The sequence below is a fragment of the Suricata suricatta genome, chromosome 9 (assembly GCF_006229205.1).
Source record: "Suricata suricatta isolate VVHF042 chromosome 9, meerkat_22Aug2017_6uvM2_HiC, whole genome shotgun sequence".
In the NCBI taxonomy this organism is placed as follows: Eukaryota; Metazoa; Chordata; class Mammalia; order Carnivora; family Herpestidae; genus Suricata; species Suricata suricatta.
In genome coordinates this window covers 114207875-114235758 of record NC_043708.1, presented here as the reverse complement: position 1 = coordinate 114235758, position 27884 = coordinate 114207875, and the positions used below count along the sequence as shown (strand labels likewise).

The following is a 27884-nucleotide window of genomic DNA, read 5'->3' as shown; positions in this document are numbered from 1 at the left end:
TAACCTAAATATAAAACAATTGTTCTCAGGTCATTCTTATCACCAGGGTAGTTGGGGGAAATCTAGCATAACTGAACAAGATAACTGTCTAAATCTCCTTTGATGTACAGCCAGGCCCACACACTCATCCATTGTGATTGACTGATTATCCACTGTAATCACAGTTTCCTTAGCTCTCTCAGTGCAACCCTTTCCATCAGAAAACTAAATATTAAATTATCTCATTTTACACATGCTAGTTGATAATAAAACATTCTGAACATCTCTAACTGGTGTTGTGGGTTGAAGTATGTTCAGCCCAAAATCCATATGTTGAAGTCCTAATTGGCAACACCTCAGAATGTGACCTTATTTTAAAATAGTGCTATTACAGGTGTAATTAATTACAGTGAGGTCATTATGGTGGCCACAAATCTAATATAACTGGTGTCCTTATAAATGGGGAAATATGGATATAGACACACTCAGGGAGAATGCCACAGGAACATGAATATAGCCATCTAAAAGCCAAGGACAGTGGCCTGGAACACCTCCTTCCTCAAAACCAACCAACCTCATAGGCACTTTGATTTTGGACTGCCCACCTCCATAACTGTGAGGAAATAAGCCACCCTTCTGACTTATTGAATTCTTTTAGCATCTGTGGAAATAAACCATCTGTGGTTTAAGCCATTCAGTCTATGGTACTTTGTTACAGCAGTCCTAGAAACACAATACATTGGTCAATGACAAAATTGATCAAGGAATCCTAGTGCCAGAAATATCTTTTTTTAAAGCCAATTTTGATTATTTTTTTTTCAAAACAGGAAAGTATAAGATCGTGTGTAGTTGTCCCCTCCATTATAAGCTGTAAAAGGACAACAGGATCTGGGACTCTTTTCTCTAAAGAAAGGCACATGCCCTACTCTGTAGACCACAAGAGATGAGGCATTATCAATGTTATCAAGAAAATATAGTCTTTCTTCAAAAGAAGTAAACTATGCTACATCAGCAGGAAGCTATCAGAAACTTGCAGCCAAAAGGACTATTTAGCCCCCAACACCTGTGTTTGCACCTCCCCTTATCTCCAGTCCCCCCGCACTAGGCTCACCCCCTATAGCTCAAGTCCTGTTGGGTAGATCCTATGCCAATCCTACTGCCCCATGAGCAGATGAAGCACAGGAAATGTGTCCATTTATCCTACACTTACATCACCTTCACCTGGGGGTAGGCTGAGGGTCCACCCAGAAATGTTTATTTCTTGGTTATGTTTGAAGTCCCATTTCTATATCCACAAGGACACTCCAATATTTTGTGCATTTGGTCAATAAGGATTGCCTAAAATAGACACTTCTGCTTATCATTCCGTTTCTCTGGAAGATGTGTGTGACTACATTTTACTAAGAACAAGCTTGTTTTATATGGATGACTCTTGTGAGGGTATATAAGAAAATGTTTTCCAAACTAGAACAAAAATAGTCAAATTCTGAATACAAAAGTCATGAATAAAAGAAAGACAAATCTGTGAAGTACAGTCACCATCTGATGAGCAGGAGGGCTGGTAAGAAAACCTTTAGATCCTCATATATTCATACAAAAATTGTATTTGATTATCTTACTAAAGATAAAGAAAATCTGAAGTCCTGTACAACACAAGGACAGAGGTATAACAGGATGAGAGAGATAAATATACAATCTATGATCCCTGTGAGGACACCACACCATCTGAAACCGGAGAAAGAAATGCACCTTTGTTAATATTCTCCTGTCACCCAGATGTACTCTGTTACCTGGGAAACCTGCACAATGTTCTGTATAGATCTGGCTGAGGAGAGGATGGCTGCTTCCCAAATAATCTATTGCTTCTAATATATCCTGTTCAGTAATGTTTTCAATAAAGCATTTACCAAAATTTTAAATGAGGAAAATGCAAAGCCATAAGATGATCATGAGCCCTCTTCCTACTAGCTGGTGCCCCACCAATATATTCTTGAATAACATGGTGCATTGTCCTCTGTGCTGGATTATGTGGTCACTTTTGTAATCACATTTAATCTCAAAGTATGACATATTTGAACACTGAAGTCTCTATACTGTTACTTATGTTGTATACACGTGGTTTAATGATGTCATGGCATGCAAACTATATACAGTGGCCACTGCTTCTGATATTTCACTCTACAGAAACTAAAGAGGCATAGTCCATGGATTTAAAGCCCCTGAAAGCACAGTGCATACAGGATGCAGATGGGAACATACCTCTGTATGTAAGAAAACTCCTGCCTTTCTGTAGCAATTCCCTCTGGTAAAAATAATATTATGATGGTAAACTCTGAGGCTATGTGCGGAGGTGTTTATACTCACCAACAATCTCACTGGGCTCCTTGTTATAAAGCTTTTTGTTCCAGAAAAGGAGTCTGAGGAGTGGAAAGGAGAAGAGTAGAATGAGGCAAATCCCAACGAACATGTGTGCAGTAAATCCTGCGAATTCCAGGCCCTGGAAATAGAAAAGAGGAAATGAAATGACAGATGGAACGTTCCCTGAAAATAACGGATGACACAGCTCCCTCTTCAGGGGTCACCCCACACCCGGGGGATCCAGCAGGAGCAGGCACATCAGCATGGTGGGTGTTAGCTCAGAGGCCACAGAGCCCAGCACAACACCCACAGAAGAACAGGTGCTCTTCTTTACAATATTGAAAATGCTTTAGGTTTTTCTTTCATGTTGATAAAACGATTCCAACTTGAATAACAAGCAACCTTAAGAAAAAACAAAAACAGACTATCACAGACAATCTCAATCTTAACTGGGTCTACCTTCACCACAAGACTGATACATTATCCTAGGACAAATAAAGACTGACAGGGGCAAAACATAAAACTATGTGGCAATATTTGCCCATTTTAAGATAAGCTGGGGTGTTTTTAAATTTCATTTAAATCCTGCTATCTATGTTAAAGGGCATCCTCAGCTGGAGAGCACAGCCCTCTACAGGGTGACCAGTGGCCATCAGGATTAAGGTGGTTTGGGGTGTCCCTCCTGGCCACAAGGGACCAACGAAAGAACTTATGCCTCCTCTCACACTTCTTTTGCCTGTCTGCAGAACTATTTGCCATGGTCAGCTGCTGAGGATATCTCTCTTCTGGGGTAAAATCTCCACTATGTTAATATGCCGAAGAATAAGTCAGCAGCATCATTGGCTGGTTTTGTCTTTCTTTTACTCCATGCTTATACCTTCAGCAGATACGTACAGGTGATCCCTAAGCCCCCAGCATGACAAATAAGGTTGCTGTCTCCATGAAGTTGTCCATGAGAACCAACTCCTCACTGGTGAGAACTCTAGGTCTTATCTGCAGTGTCTATAGAACACTGGTGCCACAAAAAGGAGGTTAGAGTCCCAGTGACAAAGCACAAGCATGGGATCTACCCAAGGGCAGGAGGGACCATAGTAGTGAGGCAGATATAAGTGCTCACACAGAATGTTGGCAAGTCTCTTTACACTGGGGGGGGGGGGAGGAGGGGCACTCTGGGGGCTACAGAGAATGTAAGTGAAGATCTTGAGAGACAGTGCCCAAGACAGAGGTCAGGAAGACCACGTTCCAAAAGCCTGCATAAGAGGAGAACTGTTTACTATATTGTTGCTTATTAAAATTTATTTGTCCTTCTCACTTGTTGAAAAGATCTAAAACCACTTCTAAATTTACTAAAGATATAATATAACTAGAAGCCATTTTCAATAAAGTTGTGTCAGAGTTTAGGCTTGACAGTGTACAATAATCTGAAGTTCTTAATCTCTTACAGTTGGTTATCTGCACCTTCAGTGATTACCCTAAAAAACAGCATTATGAACAATAGATGGAGCTATATGAATTCATTCACACATAGACAGCAAGAAACCTACAAAGAGGTGGAACAAAAACGAGGTTTTTAATGGCCATATAAGCCTTCACCACTTCTCTGGTAGTTCTTCAATGAGGATATTACCTTGGACTTTGTGTTCATCAATGGAACTCATGCCCCAAGCATCTGGTTTAAAAAGGTCCACTATACTTTCAGGGACCCCTGAAAATCTTTTAATTTCTTCTAAAATTAAGAGCAAAAAGTGTTTCTGGAGGGGAGGTTGTTGGGGCCCAGCAGGCCAAAAAACTTCCTGCAGAGTGACCTTTGATGGCCAGGCCTCCGGGGCACAGAAGAATCTACATAAGCGACCACGGATGCTATGCCTCTGGGGCACAGGAAAAAAATTGGGATTTTTCTCATTGCTGTGCAAAAGCAATGAAGGCATATACCTTTAAGTTTTAAATCAGCTTGGGTCAATTAGTGGCACCTGCTTTCCCTTACTTTATTTCTGTTCCCAGCTCATTGCCTGCTGTTGGGGTAAACACAATCCTCTGTCTAAAATTAACCCCTCGAATGATAAGCGTCTTGCCCAGACATAACTGCTAAAGGACCTTAAAGAAAAAAAGATTCTTTGAGAGACAGAATCCCTCATTCCTGTTTTTTTACTTCTGTTCTCATGGCTGTTCTTTCTTTTGTGATAAAAAAAAAAAATGATCCCTCCCAGGGCATGTTTTTACCCTCTCGAGGACCATAAGCTTTGTAATCATTAAAGAGAAAAAAAAAATATGTAAACCCCTATTGCATAAAAGACACTAACTTTCTTAGTAAAGTGTGGCTTTACCACCATTCACGTTATCTGTCTTCTTTCTTTCCTATAGATAGTTCGCCGACACCAACCACCTACTCAGGGACTGTTCGGCTGGGGGTACGTGGACTGGCTTCCCTGTCCTCCGGAGATGGATGATGGGTATTGCTGAGGCGCTTATTGTGATGAGCACTGGGCATTGTATGTAAGTAATGTATCACTAAATTCTATTCCTAAAACTAATATTACACTGTATGTTAGCAAACTGGAATTCAAATAAAAAAGGGGAAAAAAGCAAAAGAAGAACTTTTGAGTCAAAAAATGACCTAAAATAAAATATGAATATATTTGTCTTTATGTCAACTCAGTTGTAGAATACAATTAATATTTTTTGAAGGAAGGTGCCCACTAAGGCAGAGGTATTTATATCCTGAGTAATTCTGGGGCCTTTTTTGAATATATTAGCTGTAAATTTTTTGTCCTGTTAGAAACAATGGGGCAATTGGAAAAAAAAAAGCGAGGGGTGGATTAAAGAAAGAAAAGGACTAAGGGGGTCCTGGGCAGGCCTCCACAACAAAACAACACAACTTTTAGTGGAAGTATTTCATTGCTACCAGAGTTGTAATGAATGGATTTATCAAGTAAGAACAATGCAGAGTGGGAAAATCCCACCTGAAAAATTTAAGAAATAATACAGGCAGATGAAATATATCATGAGATATGAATATTTTCACTAAGCTTATTAAATGCATGTATCTGGGCCACCTGCTGTTTTACATGACTCTATAATGTCCTACACTCTTCTCCTTAATGTTCTCAATAACAAAACCACCCACTATTAAACTTCCATCAATGCAATGCTTAAATGCAGCCCTTTCTTGCAAGGTGCTAGTTCTATCTTGTCTCCTTTAGTCTTGTTTTATACTGTTTTGGTTTGGGATCTACTTAGCTACTTTTTTCTTAATTTTCCACAAAGTCCTCATTTGACAGCAAAGTGTTCAAAATTTGAGGCATGTAACTATGAAAAGAGGATCCCACTCAGAATCAGATTATAATATCCACAGCTTCATAAACTGCATAGATTCAAAGGGAATATACATATCACTAAGCTGAGTAAGTCTCGACCCACCAATATCATTTTCTAGGAGGCATGCCTGTCAAGCTAACTCTGGGACAAAGTCAAAACAGTCAATTTGGTTGGAGAATGGTATAGCTGAATTTGCTGAATGTTTTAGTAAATATGATGGTGTAATTTGAAGATTGAATCATGTCTGGAGACTCAGTAAGTAGAAGAACCCCAGCTCTATAGAGTGGGTGTGATGACAGGAGGAATCTGGTGTGGGACATTTGGTGGAAGTGAGGGATACATGGAGCATGTAGAGGAGAGGTCATGACATACATGGATCTGAGGAAGGTAAAAACCTCTGGGAGAGGCATGGAAATGGATGATCCCAACACACAGAAAACAAAGCAGGCCATGGAGAGCATGAGCTCCTCTACAGAATGCTGACCCAAGAAGAAATATTATAAAAATAAAAATAAAAAAAGCAGAATTCCAAAGCCCAAAGATATTGGAGATCCATGTGGAATCAGAAACCCACAATGGAAACTAAGAGTAAGTGACAGGAAAGGCAGAGTAGGAAGCAGCAGAGAGTGACACCATCAAAGTTGTCAACTGATGGAGCGGAAGAAAATGATGGTGGAAGAGCAGCAAAAGAACATCCTCACATGCATAGTGCATGGTGAGAAAGCTCCGATGAATGTCCTAGTGTACATATCTCTGGGGCACCATGGAGAAAACCTTCATCTGATCTATTAGATATCATTCAGAAGCACAGGGGACATGGCTCTCCTAAACAGATTTTTCAACTGTTATTTATAAGATAGTTAAACAGTTGTGTTTGCCACTGATGAGTCTCCCTAGAGTATTCATAAAGGAGTAAATGAAACTAGCAAAGGAGAATTACATCCCTATTAGCCCACTGGGAGATGAAGGGACAAGACATTATTGCAGGTGGAATACTACAGTGTAGGAAGACCCTGGAAATCTTCCCCACCTACCTGTCAGTACTGGAAATCCCACCAACAAAGAACCATCCCAAGAGATCTGGGAGGAAGGAACAGGGAGTATTGGAAGAAATTTCCTCATAACTTCCTATAACTTCTCCCTAATCCTCAAAGAATGTGGAAGAATTTTCTTAGGTGACTTCTTTTAGTGTTCCAAAGTCCAGAACTGCTTTTTTACTACTCCTCTGAATTACATATGGAGTATTAACTTTCTTCATTAATATTTTAAAAATTAATTTCAAAACTAATTTTTATTTTATAATCCTTTTTTCTTCCTAGGTCAATGCATAGATAAACAACCAAATAATGCAGAATAAATGTGCACACAAATGTGTGTCTGTGCTGTCATTGATAATGAGGTTTTATAAATTAATCTTTGCTGAAGACACTAGCCCTGGAGCTGTAAGTTCATTTGTGTCTATATATAAATAAGTATTCTCTTATCTCTAAGCTACTATAAAATAAATTAAAACCATACTCTGTTATCCACAAAAGGACACTCATTAGATAGCTTTCCCATGATGTACAGTTGAACCCAAAAATTCAAGTAAAGACATTAAGTAGAAGACAAGGAATTCTGTCTTTGGTGAAACAAGGATAGCTCTAAAGCCTTTTCCCCAGAGGATGTCACTTTGGCATAAAGCTGTTTGAGTAGCCTAGGCTGAGCCCTAGTGCAGAGAGGGTGGTCACTTCCAGGGCCCTCTGTGGATTTTTATGAAAACCTAACTTTTCTCACTTACTGTCATATTTAAACTCTGGATATTTACAACAGCATAGCAGCATGTCATGGAGGAATGTGGGACTAGTCTGACAGACTTCTCTTTCCTTTCAGCTTTCTGTATGACTTGGTAGAGGCCCCAGACTCAGAGTCTATCTTGGGTCACATTCCACTGTTTAGTTCAGAGCATTCAGGTTTAGGACTCTAAAGGAAGTCTTAAAATGATGCAGAGTTAACACATTTGCATCCAAGAAAGACAACATGCTCAGGATTTTACATTAATATTAATGTGATGCTGTCCAGGGACAGCTAAGCTGTTGTATTAATTCATATTGTTGTCATAAGAAGATGAAAAAAGGAGAGACAAATAATAGAAACTGAAAGCCAAGTTCTAAAAACAATCTAACAAAATACAGTAGCCATACTCTTACCTATTCTACTATAAATTGTTTTCTATTTGAACTTTTTAAGGTTTTAGCTCTTAAATTTATGTTTGTGATCCACTTTTGAGTTAATTTTTAGGTAAACTGGAAAGTGTGGATTGATGTTCATTTTCCCTACATATGAATGTCCAATTTGTTCCAAGACCATTTGTGAAAAAAACAATCCTTTCTCCACTGAACTGGCTTTCCACCTTTGTCAAAAATCATTTGTTCTTCCATGTGGGGGTCTATATCAAGACTCTACTCTATCCCATTAACCTATTTACTTTTAGTGATGCCAATACCACACTGTCTTGGCTTTTGTAGCTTTATAACAAGTCTTGGAATTAAGTAGCAATAGCCCTCCCAATTTGTTCTTCTGATTAACAGTTATTTTTGGCCATTCTGGACACTGAATTTCCATATAAATTTTAGAATCAGTTTGTCAATTTCTACAAAAAAAAAAAAAAAAAAAAAACAACCCCGCTATGGTTTTGACAGGGATTGAATAAATCTGTAGATCAATCTGGGAAGAACTGGTATGTTAACAATATTGGGTCTTCTGATTCATCAACAAAGTATCTCTTTCCATTTAATTAGATCTTCCTTAGTTACTCGGTAATATTTTATAGTTTTCAGTATACAGGTCATGCATATATTTGGTCAGATTTACCCTGCAGTATTTTATATATTGATGCTAATTTCCAATTGTTTACTGTTAAAATACAGAAAAACCCCTAATTTTTCTATATTGATCTTGTATAGCACACTTGTCAAATTCATCTTTCTAGAAGGTTTTTTAAAATTTAATTTAATTTTTTTTAATTTACAGTTTATTGTCAAGTTGGTCTCCATATAATACCCAGTGCTCTTCCCCACAAGTGCCCTCCTCCATCATCATTACCCTGCTTCCCCTTACCCCTTCCCCCTTCAGCCCTCAGTTTGTTTTCAGTATTCAAGAGCTCTTTACAGATTCTTTCAGACTATCTAGATGGACAGTCATGTCATCTGTAAATAAAGACTTTTAATTCTTCATTTCTGATATGGATGATTTGTATTTCTTTTTTTACCTTAATGTATCAGCTAGAGCCCCCACTAAAATCTTACACTGAAGTGGTGGAATGGACATCTTTGTCTTGTTTCTGATCTAAGGAAAAAGACACTCAGTTTTTCACATCTAAGTATTATGCTAGCTGTAGTGTTTTCAGAAATGCTCCTTATCAGACTTATGAAGTTCTCTTAGTTTTTAGTCTATTGAGAAATTTTAAGCAGTAATGGATGTTGGATTTCACCAAATATTTTCCTGCATCTATTGAGATGATCATATGAACTTTATCATTTAGTTTGTTCGTAAATTACACTGGTCGGTTTTTCAAATATACCAATCTTTCATTCCTAAGATAAATTCTGCTTGGTTATCATATATTATCCATTTTATATATTATTAAATTGGATATGCTAATTTTTAAGAATTAAGAATTAAAAATCAAAAATATATGTGCATAAAACATTTGTTAATATTTTTAAAAAACATTTTTAATGTTTTATTTATTTTTGATAGAGAGAGAGAGAGACAGAGCATGAGAGGGGGAGGGGCAGAGAGAGAAGGAGACACAGAACCAGAAGCAGTCTCCAGGCTCTGAGCTAGCTGTAAGCACAGAGCCTGATGCGGGGCTTGAACCCATGAACATGAGGCCTGACCTGAGCCAAAGCCTGAGGCTTAACTGACTGAGCCACCCAGGCACCCCTGTTAATACTTTTCTTATATTGGTTTTGTCCACTTTAGTTATCAGGGTCTCATGGAATGAGTTGGAAAATATTCTCTGCTCTTTAATATACTGTAAAGTTTTATGTAGATTGTTATTATAGCATTATTTCCTCCTTAAGTATTTGGAGAATTCACCAAAGAAGACATCTTAACCTTGGTCTCTCCAGAGTCTGAGTTCTATCTCCTAAACTCAGGGAATCTGATGAGCTCCAATGGGTTTTTTCTTCTCTGTACTGCATCCTGGAAACTCTAGCAAGGCAGTGAACTGGGGCAATGATAGGATTCACCTCATCTGCTTCCCATTTCTCAAAAAACACTGTTTTTTTATTTTTGTTTGTTTGCTTGCTTGCCTAATGTTCAGTATCTTGATTACCATTATCTGGTTTTGCTTTGTTTGGGGTTTTGTTTTTTTGGATTTTCATTAATTTTCTTTTTGTATTCTCAAGTATGAGAGTAAATCTAGTCCCCATTACTCTATCTTGGCCAGAGCAGAAACTGTGTTATCTTTTTCACCCATGTGTATCTATATACAACAGTCTAGGAAACTAGATGCACCAAAATAGTAAAAGAATTTATCTCTGAGTGGTGAGATTATGACAATTTTTTAAATTTGTGTGACTTACATTTTCTACAATAAATGTATTACTGCAAATTAAAAATAAAACAGTATTTGTCTCTAAAATCAGTTCTCTTCGGGGGCATCTGGTTGGCTCAGTTGGTTAAGTGATCAACTTTAGCTCAGGTCATGATCTCGTGGTCCGTGAGTTTGAGCCTCGCATTAGGCTCAGTGCTGACAGCTCAGAGCCTGGAGCCTGCTTCAGATTCTGTGTGTCTCTCTCTGCCATTTCCCCACTCATGCTCTGTCTCTATCTCCCAAAAATGAATAAATGTTAAAAAAAAAACAATAGCTCTCTGAAAAGTGTATGAGACCTATCCTGGGTGATACGTGCCCCTAGAACAGATCACAGGACTCTGCCACCTTCTGATGTGATCTGTTATAACATGATACTAAGCATACTGCTCAATTCACACAGGAAGCCTGGTGAAGTGTTGCCAGCTGGGTTCTCAGGGTAGGGAGTATTAAGGTTTAGACAAGGTACCTAAGTCCTACCCTGAATCTCAATACCTTAGAGCCATGCTCAAAGGCTTAAATATTTTTATAAAGGACAGTACAAACACATACAAACATACTGGCACACTTCAATTACACCCACATAAACATATCATCTAAGATAAATGATATCAATTTGGAAGCATTTTTGCTGACACTTCACAGAAGAAATATTGAAAAAATTCTAATGACCAAAGAATGATAAATGAAAACTATATAATTGTAAACTCTTTAAGATATATAAAATACTATTTTCACTCTGTAATACTTTGCTTTTACTTTAGTATACAAAACATTATGTTAGTATTTATAAGAGCTTTCCAAAAATTCCTAAAGAATTTTTCCTTAAAAAAATGTTAAGTTTTTCATCAGTAAATTCATTGAACACATTTGAAAAATGTGAGGGACAGATTATTTTATTTTTAATATTAGTTGGAAGAAACCTCAGTTCCCATTAATACAATGGGAACATCACCTACAATGCCAAAGTATATCATGTTATGCATCCTTTTCTTAATAATTTATCAAAATGGAAATGAATCAATTCAAACCACTTCACTCTACACTGAAGGATCAGTCACCTAATCTTCCCTCTCAAGATAACCAATAGGATTTAATATGAAGAAGTGACATAGAAGAGCTTAATTTATAATAAAGCCTTCCTCATTGGGTAGAATGTAATTAAGCAAGTAAGTTGGGGTCTATATTTATTGAAAGCAACCCTATTACACTGGTACATACCATTTTTCTCAACTCCTGATTGGAAACAATGATGACATTTGGTGGGTCCCCAATGGCAGTGGCAGCTCCTCCAATATTTGTGAAGATCACTTCTGCAATCAGGACTTGTCTTGGATCAAGGTTGAGCACCTCACACAATCTGTCACAAATGAAGGAAAATAAAAGTATCCATGCTCTTCAGTTGTGCAACCTAAATATTTTTGAAACACTTAGGTGTAGAAGGGAGGCACACACACACACACACACACACACACACATGCGCACATGCACGCGCACACACACACACACACACACACACCTATAGGAAGTGCAATGCTGGACGATGAACAAAGACAATGTTTATAAAGGTACAGTTGACCCTCAGAACTGCATTTCTCTGAAAGTCAACCAACCACCCACCTGAATAATCAGTATGAAAATGTACTTTCATCAACCTACCACAGATCTGGAGGGAGCACAGTCCCCTGTGTCCAGGCCCTGACACAAGTGATTAGGTACTGGCCACCAGACCCTTCTGAGTCAGCGGTGGGGCAGAGCAAAAAGTACACAACTCAGTAGCTCACACCAAGCCTACCAACCTAATTCATTACCCACCTTCCCTTTCTAAGATGCTGTCTTCTTCCCCCTCTCCTCTAACCACCCATGGACTTCTTACTTAGAGAAGGAGCACACACTCTACAGCTGTAGTTCCTTAATCTTGACTGACACTAGATTTGTCTGGGAACCTTTGAAAGTCCGGCTGCCTGGCCCATGACAGATTCATCCTTGGGAATGGGTCTGGACACTAGCAGTTTACAGGCTCCCAATGTGGATCCAGTGAGCAGAAAGTTGAAAAATGTTGGGACGCCTGGGTGGCTCAGTTACTTAAGCCTCTGACTTTCAATTTCGGCACAGGTCATGATCTCACAGCCATGAGATGGAACCCTGCTCCACTAAGCATGGAGCCTGCTTGAGATTCTGTCCCTCCCTCTCCTTCTGACCCTCCCTCACTTGTGTCATCTCTCACACATGGTCTCTCTCTCAAAAAAAATTAGAGAGAGACAGAGAGAGAGGAAGGAAGGAAGGAAGGAAGGAAGGAAGGAAGGAAGGAAGGAAGGAAGGAAGGAAGAAAAGAAGGAAAGAAATACATCATGGCCCACCACACCTTCCAATCCATACTGCCTACTTCCATATAGAAACTGGGCCTTGGGTCACCAGGCTCCTGCACTCAAAGGTCCTACCTTCATCTCCCAGGTCAGAGAGAAACTAATAGCACATGTGAGGGGCATCAGCCTGCAGAGCCATGTGGAAGCTGGGGACCAGAGAAAAGAATGAGTACAAAAAAAGGATTAAGCTCCAATCAGCAGTAGCAGTAGCACTCAGCTGAGGAAGTTTCCAGGATCTGCCTCAAGCAAAAAAATAATTAGTGTACACTAGTCAACAATGCCAGAGCAAGCACAGAGATGATATCCTATCTAAATGGACCAAGCTGTTTAACTGTGGAAACTAATACTACTCCAGACAAAGGCAGATGAACATGATTAAGCTTATAAAGTCATGAAGAATATGGTAATTTAAATAGTGAATCTGAGCACACTAACACTTAAATCTTGAAAGCTGTAACTTTTAGACTAAGAATTTCTACTCACAGAAAATTACAAAGCTGATTTCTGTAATAGTGAAGATATAAAAAAGCCCAAAAAAAGCCCTAGCAAGGCTAAAAAAAACCCCTCAGCTTCCCAGACTGTCTAGGGATACCAGGAATATGGGTGCCCCATGGAAACCTGCTCTAATTAGAGCCGCCATCAGAGAGTACAATGATATTCTGGGAGCTGGTGTATAGGTGATACAATGGCTTTTAAACCAGTGATAGCAGCAGAATCATCTTGGTCGAAGGGGTTAAGGGTGCCCTGCCTCTTTCCCTTGAGGTATTTTAGAGGCAGAGTTTGGTGCCTGCCATTCGTAGTACATGGGAGATATGCATTTCCCTAGGACCAAGTATCAAGACATGATAGGTCCAAGCACGCAAGGACTGTGATATACGGGGGAACCATCTTCAAAGTAAATAACATAAAGTCTGTATAAAAGTATAGTTTCATGGCTTTTCAAGTGGCCTGCATAATGACCAGGCCTAAAACTCAACCTTCAAGAGATTCAAGGCAAATGGCCTCTGATGCTCAATAAATGTTTAATTAATGAAGTAGATAGAATTAAAAGAAATGAAGTAGAATCAAATTGAATTTCTCTTTCCCAAAGTTACCATGCAGAGCCATGTCAGACCAGGTTCCACAACACTGAGGAGAGCAAGATGGCTGCCACAATTTCCTCAGCCCTTGGCTACCTGTCCCTGTCCATCTGGTAGGAGCTCCCATACTGCTCTGCTTCACCTGTGACCAGCTCAATGGATGAGAACTCCTGGCACCCATCTCTGCCCCTCACTCTTGGAAAGCAAAGCCTGGGTCTTTTGTCTTCCATGGATGTTTCTGTGGCCACCACTGCTTCTGTCACAACCATGGCCAGAAACAAAAGCCATAGCTATAGCCATGAGCACTGAGCACCACAGTCCTGGAAGAAACACAGGCTGGACCATGGCACAACAGCAAAGGAAACATGGGGACTAGATTGAGCAACCAGAACACAACACAAGGCAGGGCCTTCTGCATACCTTATGGTCACAGGAGTAAAAAGTAGCAATGTGGTGACATTGTCCAGGAAGGCAGACAGGACAGCGGCAATGAGACACAACATGATGATCATGGCCCACACTCTTCCCCTAGACAGTTGGTACGTCTGAGATGCACACACGCAGAAAGAAACAAGCCAGGATTAAGGGGGTTGAAGAATAGATGCAACTTTTCATTATGGATTCTAAGAATCAGCGGTCCAAATAAGCCACTACATGGTGGATTAAAACTTAGACCAATGAGTTTCTAAATTTGTTAAGATGAGGCAGTGACAGCCTATACCTGGACATTCTGAATCCACCCTGATCTACCCTCCTTCCCTCTGATTCTCCTTCTCACAGTGCCTTTTGATGGTTCAGTGGTCACAAGATGATTATCTTCTATCCTTTTAACATTATCCAGTATCTTACAATCCCCTTTTGGTTAGAAAACCAGGGCTATGACCCTTAAGCCTGCTGATTGTTGGAGATCTAAGGGATTTAGATCTTAAGGATTTTTACTATCAAGACATTGAGAGGAAGAGACCAGATATTTGAAGGTGCAAGGTGGTACACAGAGATGGAAAGAATTCTGTAACTCAGAGTGTGCAAGGGCTTTGATGACTAAATAATCTTTTAGGAGAGCTTTCCAGTTTAAAAAAGAAAATCAAGCACAACACTAGCTTTTGCATTATGAAAGCATGGTAAGATCTCCTCTCGCCAGCCCTGAGTGATAACACCAGTGCAGAGTCTGGCTGTCAGAAATTGCTGGTAGATTCCCCAGGATTCCAGTTATAAAAGTGAATGTTTATATCTTCAATAATTAGGAAGCCATCACTGAAATTATTTTGCCAAAAATCAAAGTAATCAGAAGCTGATAACTTGAAATATTTAGAGGCTCTAAAAGGCAAAACAATTTTTGATATATAGCTTTCAACTTGCCAATATGACTAATGTTACAAAAACATTCAAATCAAATACTCTTTTCCTGGGTCTCCTTCTTCAGTTTACTAAGAAGATCAAATTATTGTTCAGAGCAATCTAACTTAGCACAGCAACCATGCTTAGTCTTACAGCCATAATTTTGAAAAGGAAGATGGAATTTTAGAATATTTGCTTTAAAAGGTAGTTTTATTAACTGAATATGCAATGGTAATATATATGTATGTATAAATATATGTGTGTGTGTGTATATACATATATATATATATATATCAGTGAATTAATACATTAAAAAATCCCATATCAAACCTACCTTTACAGCGCAATAATCAAAAAATCCAGTTTCTGAAAATATGGCTACTAAGATCATCTGTGGGGAAAACATAAAAATGAGACAAGGAGAATCTTTTAGCAGTGTACTATCCTGAAAGGACATCAGAGTGATCAATTACAAATCTCAGCTCTGGCCTCTGCTTGAAAGCTACCACTTCATCAAGCTTCTCACTCTCTTGCTGAGTATAGTCCACTTACTAAATTCCTGAATGGAGCCTCTTGCTAGCAGGCTTGCACCTCTATTTTTGTCCAGGAATATTATCATTCCACCTAATCTTCACAAAAGACATCAGGTGTTATCATTACTCTATTTTATAGACCAGGAAACCAGAGGGCAGAGATGAGAGGTGACTTGCTCATAGTCACAAAGCTAAAAGCAGGAAAGGAAATGAGCCAGAATGTGACCTTCTGCACCTAAATGTCCACACAAGCTACAATTAAAAATTTTAAGATTTTTAAACTGGGTTAAATTTTGTTCCCAAAATAACAAAACAGATTTTCATCACCAATTTGATCAAGACATACAAATAAGAGCAGTTACATTGAAATGTTTATTCTCTGGGTTCACACAGAACCTAGGTAAGAATCTGGAAGATTCTTTATTCCATCTCCTAAGACAGCAATATACCATTTGTTGAGCTTGAAGAGAAAAGCTGTAGGTTCAAGAACTAATCCTGCCATTTAGAAGTAGTTTAACCTTATGCTATATATACACACACATATATATATATATTTCTCTGTACTTCAGCTTCCTCACCTCACCTCTGAATGTTTTGTTCCTTGTAAAGCTGTTGTGAAAATTCAATAAAGTTATGTAAATTGAAGTACTTAGAAAATAGCAGATCCAGTATTATCTTTCAAATATTCTGTACAAAACAAAAGTCTCCAAAAGTCAGTTTAGACTCAATACAAAACCTTGTCTATAGTGACCATCGATGTTCATCCTAACCCAAGAAGCCACCTGTTACTGTTTGTAGAATGTGGTGCTTCACTCACCAATAGAAGCTTTGTATGAACTGAATGGGTAGGTCTTCCATCACTGTGGGGAAGCTGATCTGCACATTTGCTGCCAAAACTACCCAAAAGAGACTGAAAATCAGGGACCAAGGTAAGTGGCCCCATGGGGGTAGCTGACTGTTATGAAATAAAGAGGAAAAGCCAGGCACCTGGATATATAGACTATCTTTGCACCTCCAAAGTTCTAGAATCATAGAATCTTGCTAAACTGGTTTCAGCTAAGAAAAAATTAAACCATGTATTGTGGGCTCGATTGAAGCCTAGAGTATCATTGCCCTCTCTTATGACTACCAGGGAGGGAAAAAATGTTAGCCAGGAAAGTGAGGATATATAATAACCTGCTTTACACAGGGTGGATCTTTTGTCCAGAAAGGGAAAACCCTGCCTCAGACCACTTAGACATTTGTAGGGTCTGTTCAAGAACACATGAAGTGTTCCCACTGCTGTCCAGGATCTTATCAAACTTCACATATTCTAGTGAAATTGGTTTATGACACACAAACTATTACTTAGGGACAATTTCTTTCATTTCCCATGTATTTAATTACAGGTGTTTTTAAAATCCCCAAAACTTATATGATTCACTTATTTAGAATATTCCATTGTATATTTTAAAGGAAGCAACTCAAAAATTATGCTAAGTTATCTAAATGGCAATATTATTTAACTATCAGACAGGTCTAAGACTGCAGTTCTCCAGCTAACTAACCAGAGCACCATGATCCCATTCCTCCACAGGGGAAATTGGCTAGGCCTACACTAACACTTCTTAATCAAGCCCTGATTGTCAAGCAGTACAGTGTCTTTAATATAATGAAAGACTACCAGCAATAGCAGCAAAAGAGAAGGCCCCAGGTTACAGCAGGCTTGGAGCCCAGCCCCACTGGGAGGATTGTAATTACCATGCCAAATAGCAGGGCCAAGGTCTCAAAATCAATCCACTCCACCACATCAGTCAGACTGGGTCTCTGCAATCAAAGCACAAATTTCCCAATTAATTTCATCCTTCTGGTGATAAGCTGTAAAAAAAACCATGCCACTCTTTATAGCAAGCACAGAGTCAAAAATCATACTATCCACTTACCTTTAAAATTAGAATATACCATCAATGAAAACCGAGACATCATAATGTCAAGCTTATGCATTTGGTAATAAGAAAAGTAAATTTCTTAAACCTTGTCCCTGGCAACTCCATGAAGAATTGCAGACTGAACTGCAGGATTGACCCTTGAGATTAGTGAAGTCCCCACATGCCTTCTTTGGTACTGGAGCATGAGGCCAGGATGGCAATAACTGAGATACACTTGTGCTAGTCACCAGTTGTTCATCCACTCTTACTGCAGCTTCTAACAACCCTGAAGAGGGGGAAGGCTGGAGTCATGGGAACTGAGAGCATGGACTGTGAAGTGAGGGCAGTTTGAGGGTCTGGTTGTTGGGAAAGGGCTGCATGGTGGCCCAAGGAGCTACCCGCAGCACAAGATGTGTGCCATGTTAATGTTTTCTAAAACAAAATAGCTACTACTATACTACTCTTTAAGAGTTAATAAAACTAACTGGTTTATGTATAAGTTTTAGCCTCCTGGTTAGTATTTGTTTATACCAACTCTAGCCACGAGTGAATGACTAAACAATGAATAACCACATAGTCCCACATAGCTTTTTAAACCAGTTACTATTCTTTGGTTAACTAAATGGCCTTTAGTAGCACTTTGCAGAAAAATCCTTTGAAGTCTATAAAGTTATTTTTTCTTTCAAAAATTTTATTTGAATCCTAGTCAGTTAACATACAGTGTAACATTGGTTTTAGAAGTAGAACTCAGTGATTCATCACTTACATACAACACACAGTGGCCATCCCAAAAGGTACCCTGCTTAATGCCCATCATTCATCTAACCCATCCCCCACCTATCTGCTTCCATTAATCCTCAGTTTATTCTCTATTGTTAAGAGTCTCTTATGGTTTGTTCCCCCCCTCTTTTTTTCCCATTTCCCCCATATGTTCATCTGTTTTGTTTCTTGAATTCCACATGAGTGAAATTATATGGTATTTATCTTTCTCTGACTTACTTACTTTGCTGTTGCTGGGAATGCAAACTGGTACAGCCACTCTGGAAAACAGTATGGAGGTTCCTCAAAAGGTTAAAAATAGAACTAACTAACCTATACTCCAGCAATTGCACCACTAGGTAGTTACCCAAAGGATATAAAAATATAGAGTTGTTTTCAAATCCAGCTCTGTGTGCTGCCACCTTCTTCAGTTCCAGCACTGTTCCTTCAACAATGGTAGGCTCCTATCTCCAGTGGGCACTTGGCATCTCTTGCTTCTCTACATCCACTCCTATGTTACTGCCAGAGACGCCACACACAGACTCTGATGTGGTGCTATCACCCCCAAACATGCATCTCCAGGGACCTCCTGATGTCTGCAAGACAGAACCCCAACCTCACCATTTCTCACCTCTCTGCTCCAGGTAGGATGGTCCCCTCTAGTTCCCAAGGGATGACAGCACCCAGATATAAATCTACCACCACTTAGCTACACAGCCCTGGGCAACTGAGTAGTGATGAGCCTTTCCTCAGCTAAAATGGAGAATAAAAAAATGTGTGTGAAAGTCAAATGAAAAACACTCATCAATGCTGATAAGGTTTGTTGGTTCATGCTTCCAGCATGGTTCCTGAGGGAGAAATGTAGAAATAGCATATAAAAGAATGAAAATTATTAGCTAATGCCTAATTCCTGGACTATCCTTGAATCCTACACTCTATAGATTGGTAAGCCATTGACTCAAAATGCTACAACTTACATCTCCAATCACAGCCAGTGCTGCTAATGCTGCAAGGGAACCCAACATGGCTGCCAGTGTTCTGTGAACAATCTGGAAAGAAACAGAGAAAATTATTGCATTGCAGCCCACAGGGGTTTAAAGAGCACAAAATCCTATACTGCTATTAGCATCCATCAATGTTATTTCTATATGCCATTCTATACCATATCTATTAAGAAAATATATAAATCATGGGTCCTTTTATTTCAGAATCTGGACACCCCAAATACACAGTCTGCCTTCTAAAGAAAGCTGATTTCATTTCCTGCGTAATTAGCTGACACAAAAGTAGAAGCAGAAGGCTACCATATGTTCTATAAGGAAGGCTGCAGTAAATTGTCATTAATTATTTACCATATAATCCCTAGGCAAGTAGACCATTAGTTCCACAACATATATCAATTCTGCCCAATTACTGAGAATGTTATTAAACCAAAGGTACATAGACAAATATTTAATCTAATTGAGATTTCAGTGTTACCACTTAATCATGAAAGTATTTTTTCTATTTAATTATAATTCAAATGGACATGAAATTTCTGAGACAAAATATGAAGAAAGTCTAGGATGCAGAAAAATTGGAACCCTCAAACATTGCTGCTGGAAGGTGTGCCTGGGTGGCTCAGTCAGTTAAGCATTCAACATCAACTCAGGTCATGATCTCACAGTCCATGCATTTGAATCCTACCTCTCGCTCTATATTGACAACTCAGATCCTAGAGCTTGCTTCAGATTCTATGTCTCCCCCTCTCTCTGCCCCTCCCCACTCACATTCTGTCTCCCTCTCTCTCAAAAATATATAAACATTAAAAATATAAAATACCCAGTGCTTCTCAATTTGACAATAAACTATTACAAAAAATAAAATTTAAAAAAATAACGCCTCTAATAATAAAACCCAGAATAACAAAAAAAAAAATAAATAAGTAAGTAAATAAATAAATAAATAAATAAATAAATAAAATATTGTTGGTGGGGATATAAAATGATGTCGCCATCATGGAAAAGTTTGGAAGTTTCTTAAACAGTGAAATAATAAATTACCATATGACCAGAAATTCCTCTCTTAGGAATCTACCCAAGAGAAATGAAAACATATGTCCTATTAAATTAACTACATGAGGCCATTAAATACAGAAGTGGCTCTAATGCCTTAGCAGCCTACATAAGCAAACCAAAAACTAAGCCTATAATAAATGCCTCAAGACTGGAAGATCAAAATCGATGGGGCATCTTGGTGGCTCATTTGGTTAGCATCTGACTCTTGATTTCAGCTCAGATCATGATCTCATGGTTTACGAGATTGAGCCCTGCATTGCTGGACTCTGTGATGTCAGTGCAGAGCCTGCTTGGGATTCTCTCTCCTCTCTCTCTGCCCTTCCCACCCCATGCCTCTCTCTCTCTCTCTCTCTCTCTCTCTCTCTCTCTCTCAAAATAAACAAACATTACAAAAAAAGAAATCAAAATCTAAGAACAACTGATCATAAACCGCTAACTAGGTTTCCCAAATATGGCAAATGCTTAAGCGATAGCCAATCAAATTATTTCTTTGCTTTGCTTCCCCCCTTTCTCTGTAAAAAAATAATAATAATAATAAAAAGTCCTTCCCATAGCTCCTGTTGGCGAGAGCTCCTAACCACTTCCAGTTTGGCACTGCCCAATTTAAACTGATTTTTGTTCAAATAAACTCTTAAAAATTCACTATACCTCAGTTTACTTTTTTAACGGTTCACATAAAGCATAAATGTTCATGGCAACATTATTCAAAATAGGCAAAAACAGGAAGCATTGCAAATGTCTATCCATAATGAGTGGATAAACAAAATGCAGCATATGCTACAATATGGAAACTACTGATACATGCTATGCTATGAATGAACCCAAAGTGCATTATGCAAAGTTAAAAAAAGCGATACTCAAAAGACAACATTATGTCATTCCATTTATGTAAACTGTCCAAAAAAGGTTGATTTAGAGAGACAGAAAGATCAGGGTTCCCTAAGGCTGAAGGTAAGAATAAGGACTGACTGCAAATGGGTCCTAGGGATCTTTATGGGGTAATGGAACATTCTAATATTGTATCATGCTAATGGTTGCTACTGTAGTCTGAATGTTTGTGTCCTCCCAAAATTCATATGTTGACATTCTAATACCTGAAGTGATGGTATTACAGAAGAGTGGGCTTTTGGGAGATCATGAGTTCATGAGAGTGAAATCCTCAGAATGAAATTAGTGCCCTTATAAAAGAGGATGCAGAGATCTCCTGACCTTTTCACTACATGAGGATACAATGAGACGTCTGCAACCTAAAAGAGGGCCCTCCTCTAATCAGGCTGGAACCTGCACTTCAGCCTCCAGAACTGTGAAATAAATGTCTCCCATTTATAAGCCACCCAGTTAGTCACATTTCATCATAGCAGCCCTAAGAAACTGAGAAGTGAGGATGCTGCTATAATACCTAAAAATATGGAAACAGCTTTGGAACTAGGCAACAAATGAAGAGTGGAAGAATCTGGAGAGGTATGCAAAGGAAAGCCTACCTTGGAATGAATAGACCATTAAAAGCAATTCTGGCAAGGGCTCAGAAGGAGGAGAGCCATCTGGGGAGAAGTCTCAGTCTTCAGAGAGAATACCTAAATGGTCGGGAATAAAATGTTGGTTGAACTATTGATGTTATAGGTCATTATGAGGAGGTCTCAGACAAAATGAGGAACATGTTATTGGACAATGAAGAGAAGGCAATTTTTGTCATACAATGGTCAAGGGCTTGGTTTAATTGTTTTGTATCCTAGTATGTGCAAGGTTGAACCTGTAAGAGATGAAATTGGCTAACGGGCTGATGAGACTTCTAAGCAAAGGGTTGTCATAGCTAACTGGTTCGTCTTCAAAGTTTCAAGTAAAATGAGAGAAGTGAGAAATGACATCAAGATGGAACGGTTAATTAAAACTGAAGCCAAAGTTTAAAATTTGGAATTCTCAGCCTATCCAAATTGAAAGAAATGAGAAAGCTTCAGGAGAGTACACAAAGCATATGGCCAAATTTGATAAAAACATCAGTTTGGATCTGACATTTCAACGGGAGCAATTCATCAAGACAGTGAGGAGATTAGTCAGTCATCTAAAGAGAAGCCAAGACCTAGTGTTCAACACAGTGGAAAAATAACCCAGAAGGCATTTCAGAGATCTTCAGGGTTGACCCTCCCATTCAAGGCCCAGAGTGCAAAAGCCTGTGTAACAGAAAGATTTTAAAGAGCAGGCCAGCTCCTTGACACTGCTTCACAGTGTGGGCTCCTGTGCACCTGATGCACTCAGCAAAACATAGGGGGCATGGCTGTCTTCATCTAGTTTTTGAAGGATAGATCACCTTGAGCCTTAGGCTTTGGACCCAGTCATAGGACTGCCAAGATCACCAGATCACAGTAAAAGGCTCTGCTAGGACAATGCCCAGTATATTCACAGAACAGCAGAGCCACTAGCCTTCGATTCCAGCCTGCACAGTGGGCTGTGCCCAGCATATTCATGAAGGAAGAGCTACCCAGACCAGTGAGGGCAGGACCCTTGCTGGTTTGGGACTTTCTAGAGACCTATAAATCCTCTCTTCTTTCCAATTTCTCCATTCTGGAATAAGAATATCTATCGAATGACCATTTAACCATTGCATTTTGGAAGCACATAACATGTTTGAGTTGACAGATTCAACATTTTGGGTTCACAGCAGGGAGAAATTTGCTTCCAGATATACACTGAGTTTCATCCATATCAGATTTAGATGTTATTTATTTATGTTTCTCTTTTTTGTTGTTGTTGTTTTGTTTTTTATTTTTTAATAGTTTATTGTCAAATTGGTTTCCATATAACACCCAGTGCTCTTCCCCACAAGTACCCTCCTCCATTACCACCACCTCTTTTCCCCCTCCCCCTCCCCCTTCAACCCTCAGCTCGTTTTCAGTATTCAACAGTCTCTCAAGTTTTGCATCCCTCTCTCTACCCAACTCTCTTTCCCTCTTCCCCTCCCCCTGGTCCTCCATTACGTTTCTCCTGTTCTCCTGTTGGACCTATGAGTGCAAACATATGGTATCTGTCCTTTTCTACCTGACTTATTTCGCTTAGCATGATACCCTCGAGGTCTATCCACTTTGCTACAAATGGCCATAATTCATTCTTTCTCATTGCCATATAGTACTCCATTGTATATATATACCACATCTTCTTGATCCATTCATCAGGTGATGGACATTTAGGCTCTTTCCATGATTTGGCTATTGTTGAAAGTGCTGCTATAAACATTGGGGTACATGTGCCCCTGTGCATCAGCACTTCTGTATCCCTTGGGTAAATCCCTAGCAGTGCTATTGCTGGGTCACAGGGGAGTTCTACTGATAGTTTTTTGAGGAACCTCCACACTGTTTACAGAGTGGCTGTACCAGTTTACATTCCCACCAACAGTGTAGGAGGGTGTTATTTAGATGAGACTTTGGACTTCAGATTTTTAAGTTAATGCTGGAGTGAGTTAGGACTTCTGGGGTTATTGAAATGGAATGAATGTATTTTTCATTTAAGAAGTGCATGAAATTTGGAAGGCCCAAGTGTAGAATATTATAGTCTGAATGCTTCTGTGTCCCTAAAATGGTAAATAAATTTTTTGTTGATGAGCTATTTTGTTATAACAGCCCAAACAGACTGAAATGGGTGCTAAGAGTTGGCGAACACAGCAAGGAACCCCTGTGCTGTCAGCCCAGATGGACACTCAGGGCCCCAGAATATGGCAGAGAACCCCTCTACCCTGGGCCCAGATGAATATTCAGGATCCTAAGACATGGCAAGCCCTTCTGTCCTCAGCACAGATGGACACTTAGGGCCCCAGGACATGGCAGTGAGCCCCTCTGCCCCCCAGTCAGGGACTCTTGAGGTAAGAATGACCCTATCCCCTCACATGACCTCTTGCAGAACCCAGTGCCTCCAAAATGTGAGCAAGGGTTTCCTATTCACATACCAGTCAAGGCACAATGTCCAGAGAGGGATAGACAACTGTGCTCAGGCAGCAGTGCCCCTCACAGAGTTCATGATGCACCTATGCAGGAACTAAATACAGCCATGGGTCTGTACTTCAAAAGAGCTGGATGGAGAAGAGGGTGGGCAGATGTTTCTCCCATAGAGTCCTGAAAGGGCTTTAGGGCTAGAAACAATGAAATTTCCCAGCACACCTATGAGAATGGTTAAAATGAAAAGTAAAAACAACACCAAATATTGGTGAGGATGCAGAAATTGGGTCATTCACACATTACTGGTGGGAATGTAAAATGGTCCAAAAAACTAGATGTGTGACTACCGTATAACCCACCAATTCCATCCTGGCCATTTTATGCCAAAGAAGTTTGTGTTAACACAAACCTGTATTAGAATAATCATAGCAGTTTTATTTGTAACTACTCCAAATTGGAAATAACCCATGTGTCCTTAAAGAGGTGAGTGGTTAAACAAACCATGGAACATCTACATCATGGAATCCTACTCAGCAATGAAAAGGATACATGCAACAACCTGGATGAACCTCCAGCAGAATTACACTGAGTACCCATTCTAAAATGTCACTTAATGTATTATTCAATTTAGACATTCTTGAAATAATAAAATTATCGAAATAGTGGGCAGATTAGTAATTTTCAGTAAGAAGGGGGTTATAAGAAAAAGAAGGAATTGGATGTGGGTACAAAAGGACAACATGAGGGGTCATTTGGGGGATGGAAATGTTCTGTATCCTCAATGTGGCAATGTTAATGTCCTGGTTGTGATATTCTACTACAGTTTTGTAAAGAGGAGCCGAATATGCCAGACCCAAAATATGCCACTTTGGCATATTGATTATTTTGAATCAAAGTTACTTAAGAAACAGTTGTTGCAAGAAAGATACCCTAAAGCTATTTTTGACCCCCTTAAAAGAAAAAAATAAATCTTATATATGAAAAGTACCATTTCTGTACTAGGAGGAGAGAAGCCATCCTCATCACCAGAAATAGGGAATTTAGGGCTGAAACGGCTATATAAAAAGATTTGTTACTTCACTAATTTACTACCCAAGTAGAAGACAAACCCTTTTGTGTTGCTTATTCTTCATCGATTTATTATTTTCTTGTCTAAAAGATGTAAAAAGCTGCCTTCTTTGGCCATTTCTTTGAGTCTCATGTTTTTAAGGATTCCTACATGTACAAAATTAGTTTTTCTCCTATTTTATCTTATGTCAACTTAGTTATCAAACTAACTGATACAATGATATAGTGATATAATGATTGACAAAAAAAATCTTTTTTCACTCAGATGACCAACATTTATTTCTCAGCTATATCTAGTTTTCATCCACAGTTCTTGAAAACACTTCAGACCTATGAAAGTCAAATGGGTTTAAGGAGTGCACTTATGTTGATGAGCACCAGGTGTTGTATGGATGTGCTGAATCACTAAATTATACACCTGAAACTAATAGTACCCTGTATGTTAAGTAACCAGAATTTAAGTAAAAACTTAAAATAAAAAGAAATGCACGTGCTGTGATGAGCACCAGGTGTTTGTTGTATAGAAGTGTTGAATCACTATATTGTACATCTGAAATTAATATTACTCTGTATGTTAACTAACTGTAATATAAACAAAAAATTTAATTAGAAAGAAAGGGAGAAAGAAAGGGAGAAAGAAAGAAGGAAAGAAGGAAAGAAAGAAAGAAAGAAAGAAAGAAAGAAAGAAAGAAAGAAAGAAAGAAAACGGAAGAGAAAGAAAGAAAGAGAAAGAAAGAAATGGGAGTGGTGTCATTAATTAAGTTGACTTTTGGACCCCGCCCAACAGCAGTGGCTGGTTGCCCGGAGGACCAACCATGTGATGAGAGAATTAAAAATTGTTAGCTCTACTTTCCAACCTGCAGAAAGGGGCTAAATCAGCCAATGACCAATAACTTATTTAATCAGGACTATATAATGAAGCCTCTATAAAAACCCAAAAGGGATAGCTTTTTGGTCCTTTTTTCAGAGATTTTCCATGCTTGGGGAACCAAAACACTTCCAAATGTCACCAAGCTGGGCCCCATACTCCATAAGAACAGAAGCCCCTTGGTTGAGGACCTTGTCCAATGTATCTCTTCACATTCTTTAATAAGCTAGTAAACATAAGTAAGTATTTCCCTGAATTCTGTGAGCCACTCTAGCGAATTAATCAAACCTAAGGAGGAGGTTTTTTGAATGTCTAATGTGTTGCTAGCCAGTCAGAAGCCAGGGGCTTATGACTGGTTTCTAAAGTTGGGGGTGGACATGGAACCCTTAACTTGTGGAATCTGATGTGGTGGCACTAAGTAGATAGTGTTATAAATTGAGTTAAGTTCTCAGACACCCTGTTGGTATCTGTGAATTGCCTGGTGCTAGGGGAAGACTCCCATGTTGGAATTGGCTTTGTATGTTTACAGAACCTTTAGGATTCCCAGACCAACCAAAGAACCTAGGAGGGAAGAAGGAAAATTTTTCCCACCCTCACAATTTGCAAAATATTACCTTTGGGGGAAAGTGGATAAGATTGCAGGAAATCTCTATATTTCCTTCTTTCAACTATATGTGAATATGTAGTTATATTAAAATTAAAACTTTAATTTAAAAAAGGCATTGCTTCTCTCCTCCAAGTCATTGCTAAACTTAAATCAAGATAGAACTTAGGATCCTATTCAGGATTTTAAAAAATAATAAAAATATATGGGGTCAAATCTGATTATCCCCAAAGACCCTTCTCATTTCAGAATTCCACGGCAATATCTTCCTAAATTTGGAAAGGTGAAATTGATACTGTTAAAATATAAGGAGTATTCACAAGATGCTTATTTTAGTTGAAAAAATAGTACAGCAACAACAGTGCACTCACTGATCACTGCTCCCAATATTGAGGACTCAGCAATACAGAGACTGGGGAGTGTGCCCAGTCCCTGTAAACAAGAAATGAGTATTTAGTAAACACAGTGATTTAGGTCCTGGAACAGAGAGGCCTGAAGGTATGACACAGTTAGGACACAAGACACCCAGAGAAAGAGGGAGATTCATCTCTGAATAGATGCCCAGGGCCAAAAGGGGCTGCAGTGTCAGAGGCAAAAGGAAAACAGAGGATGTGCCAGCAGTCAGAGCTAAGCAGTTGGGCCATGCTCAGGAGGAATTTGGGTTTAATTTCATCATTTTTCATTTAAAACAAACCAACTACTTGCCCCCCAAAAAATACACATCTTTCTTCTTTTGTATGTGTGTATACAAAAAAGAGTAAAGAACAAATTAAAGGAAAATGTTGCAAATCAACAAACTTCAAAACAGCATGGTACAATGGAGTATTACATGGCAATGAGAAAAAATGAAATCTGGCCATTTGTAGCAAAATGGATGGACCTCGAGGGTGTCATGCTAAGCAAAATAAGTCAGGCAGAAAAGGACAGATACCATATGTTTGCACTCATAGGTCTAACAGGAGAACAGGGGAAACCTAACGGAGGACCAGGGGGAGGGGAAGAGGGAAAGAGAGTTGGGGACAGAGAGGGATGCAAAACTTGAGAGACTATTGAATACTGAGAACAAACCAAAGGTTGAAGGGCGAGGGAGAAGGGAAAGGGAGATAGTGGTAATGGAGGAGGGCATTTGTGGGGAAGAGCACTGGGTGTTA

The 27884-nt window shown here is 39.1% G+C and overlaps 1 protein-coding gene across 1 annotated transcript in view; it reads right to left on the bottom strand.

Annotated features, from left to right (window-relative positions):
• Positions 1–27884, bottom strand: part of OCA2 (OCA2 melanosomal transmembrane protein) — a 406012-nt gene that overhangs the window by 263656 nt on the left and 114472 nt on the right. Inside the window, exons 9-14 of the mRNA XM_029951989.1 lie at positions 19191–19262; positions 17288–17353; positions 15349–15405; positions 14097–14221; positions 11453–11591; positions 2344–2476 (exon numbers count right to left, since the gene is read on the bottom strand). Of these exons, the coding sequence (XP_029807849.1) occupies positions 2344–2476; positions 11453–11591; positions 14097–14221; positions 15349–15405; positions 17288–17353; positions 19191–19262 (592 nt within the window). The remainder of the gene's footprint in view (positions 1–2343; positions 2477–11452; positions 11592–14096; positions 14222–15348; positions 15406–17287; positions 17354–19190; positions 19263–27884) is intronic.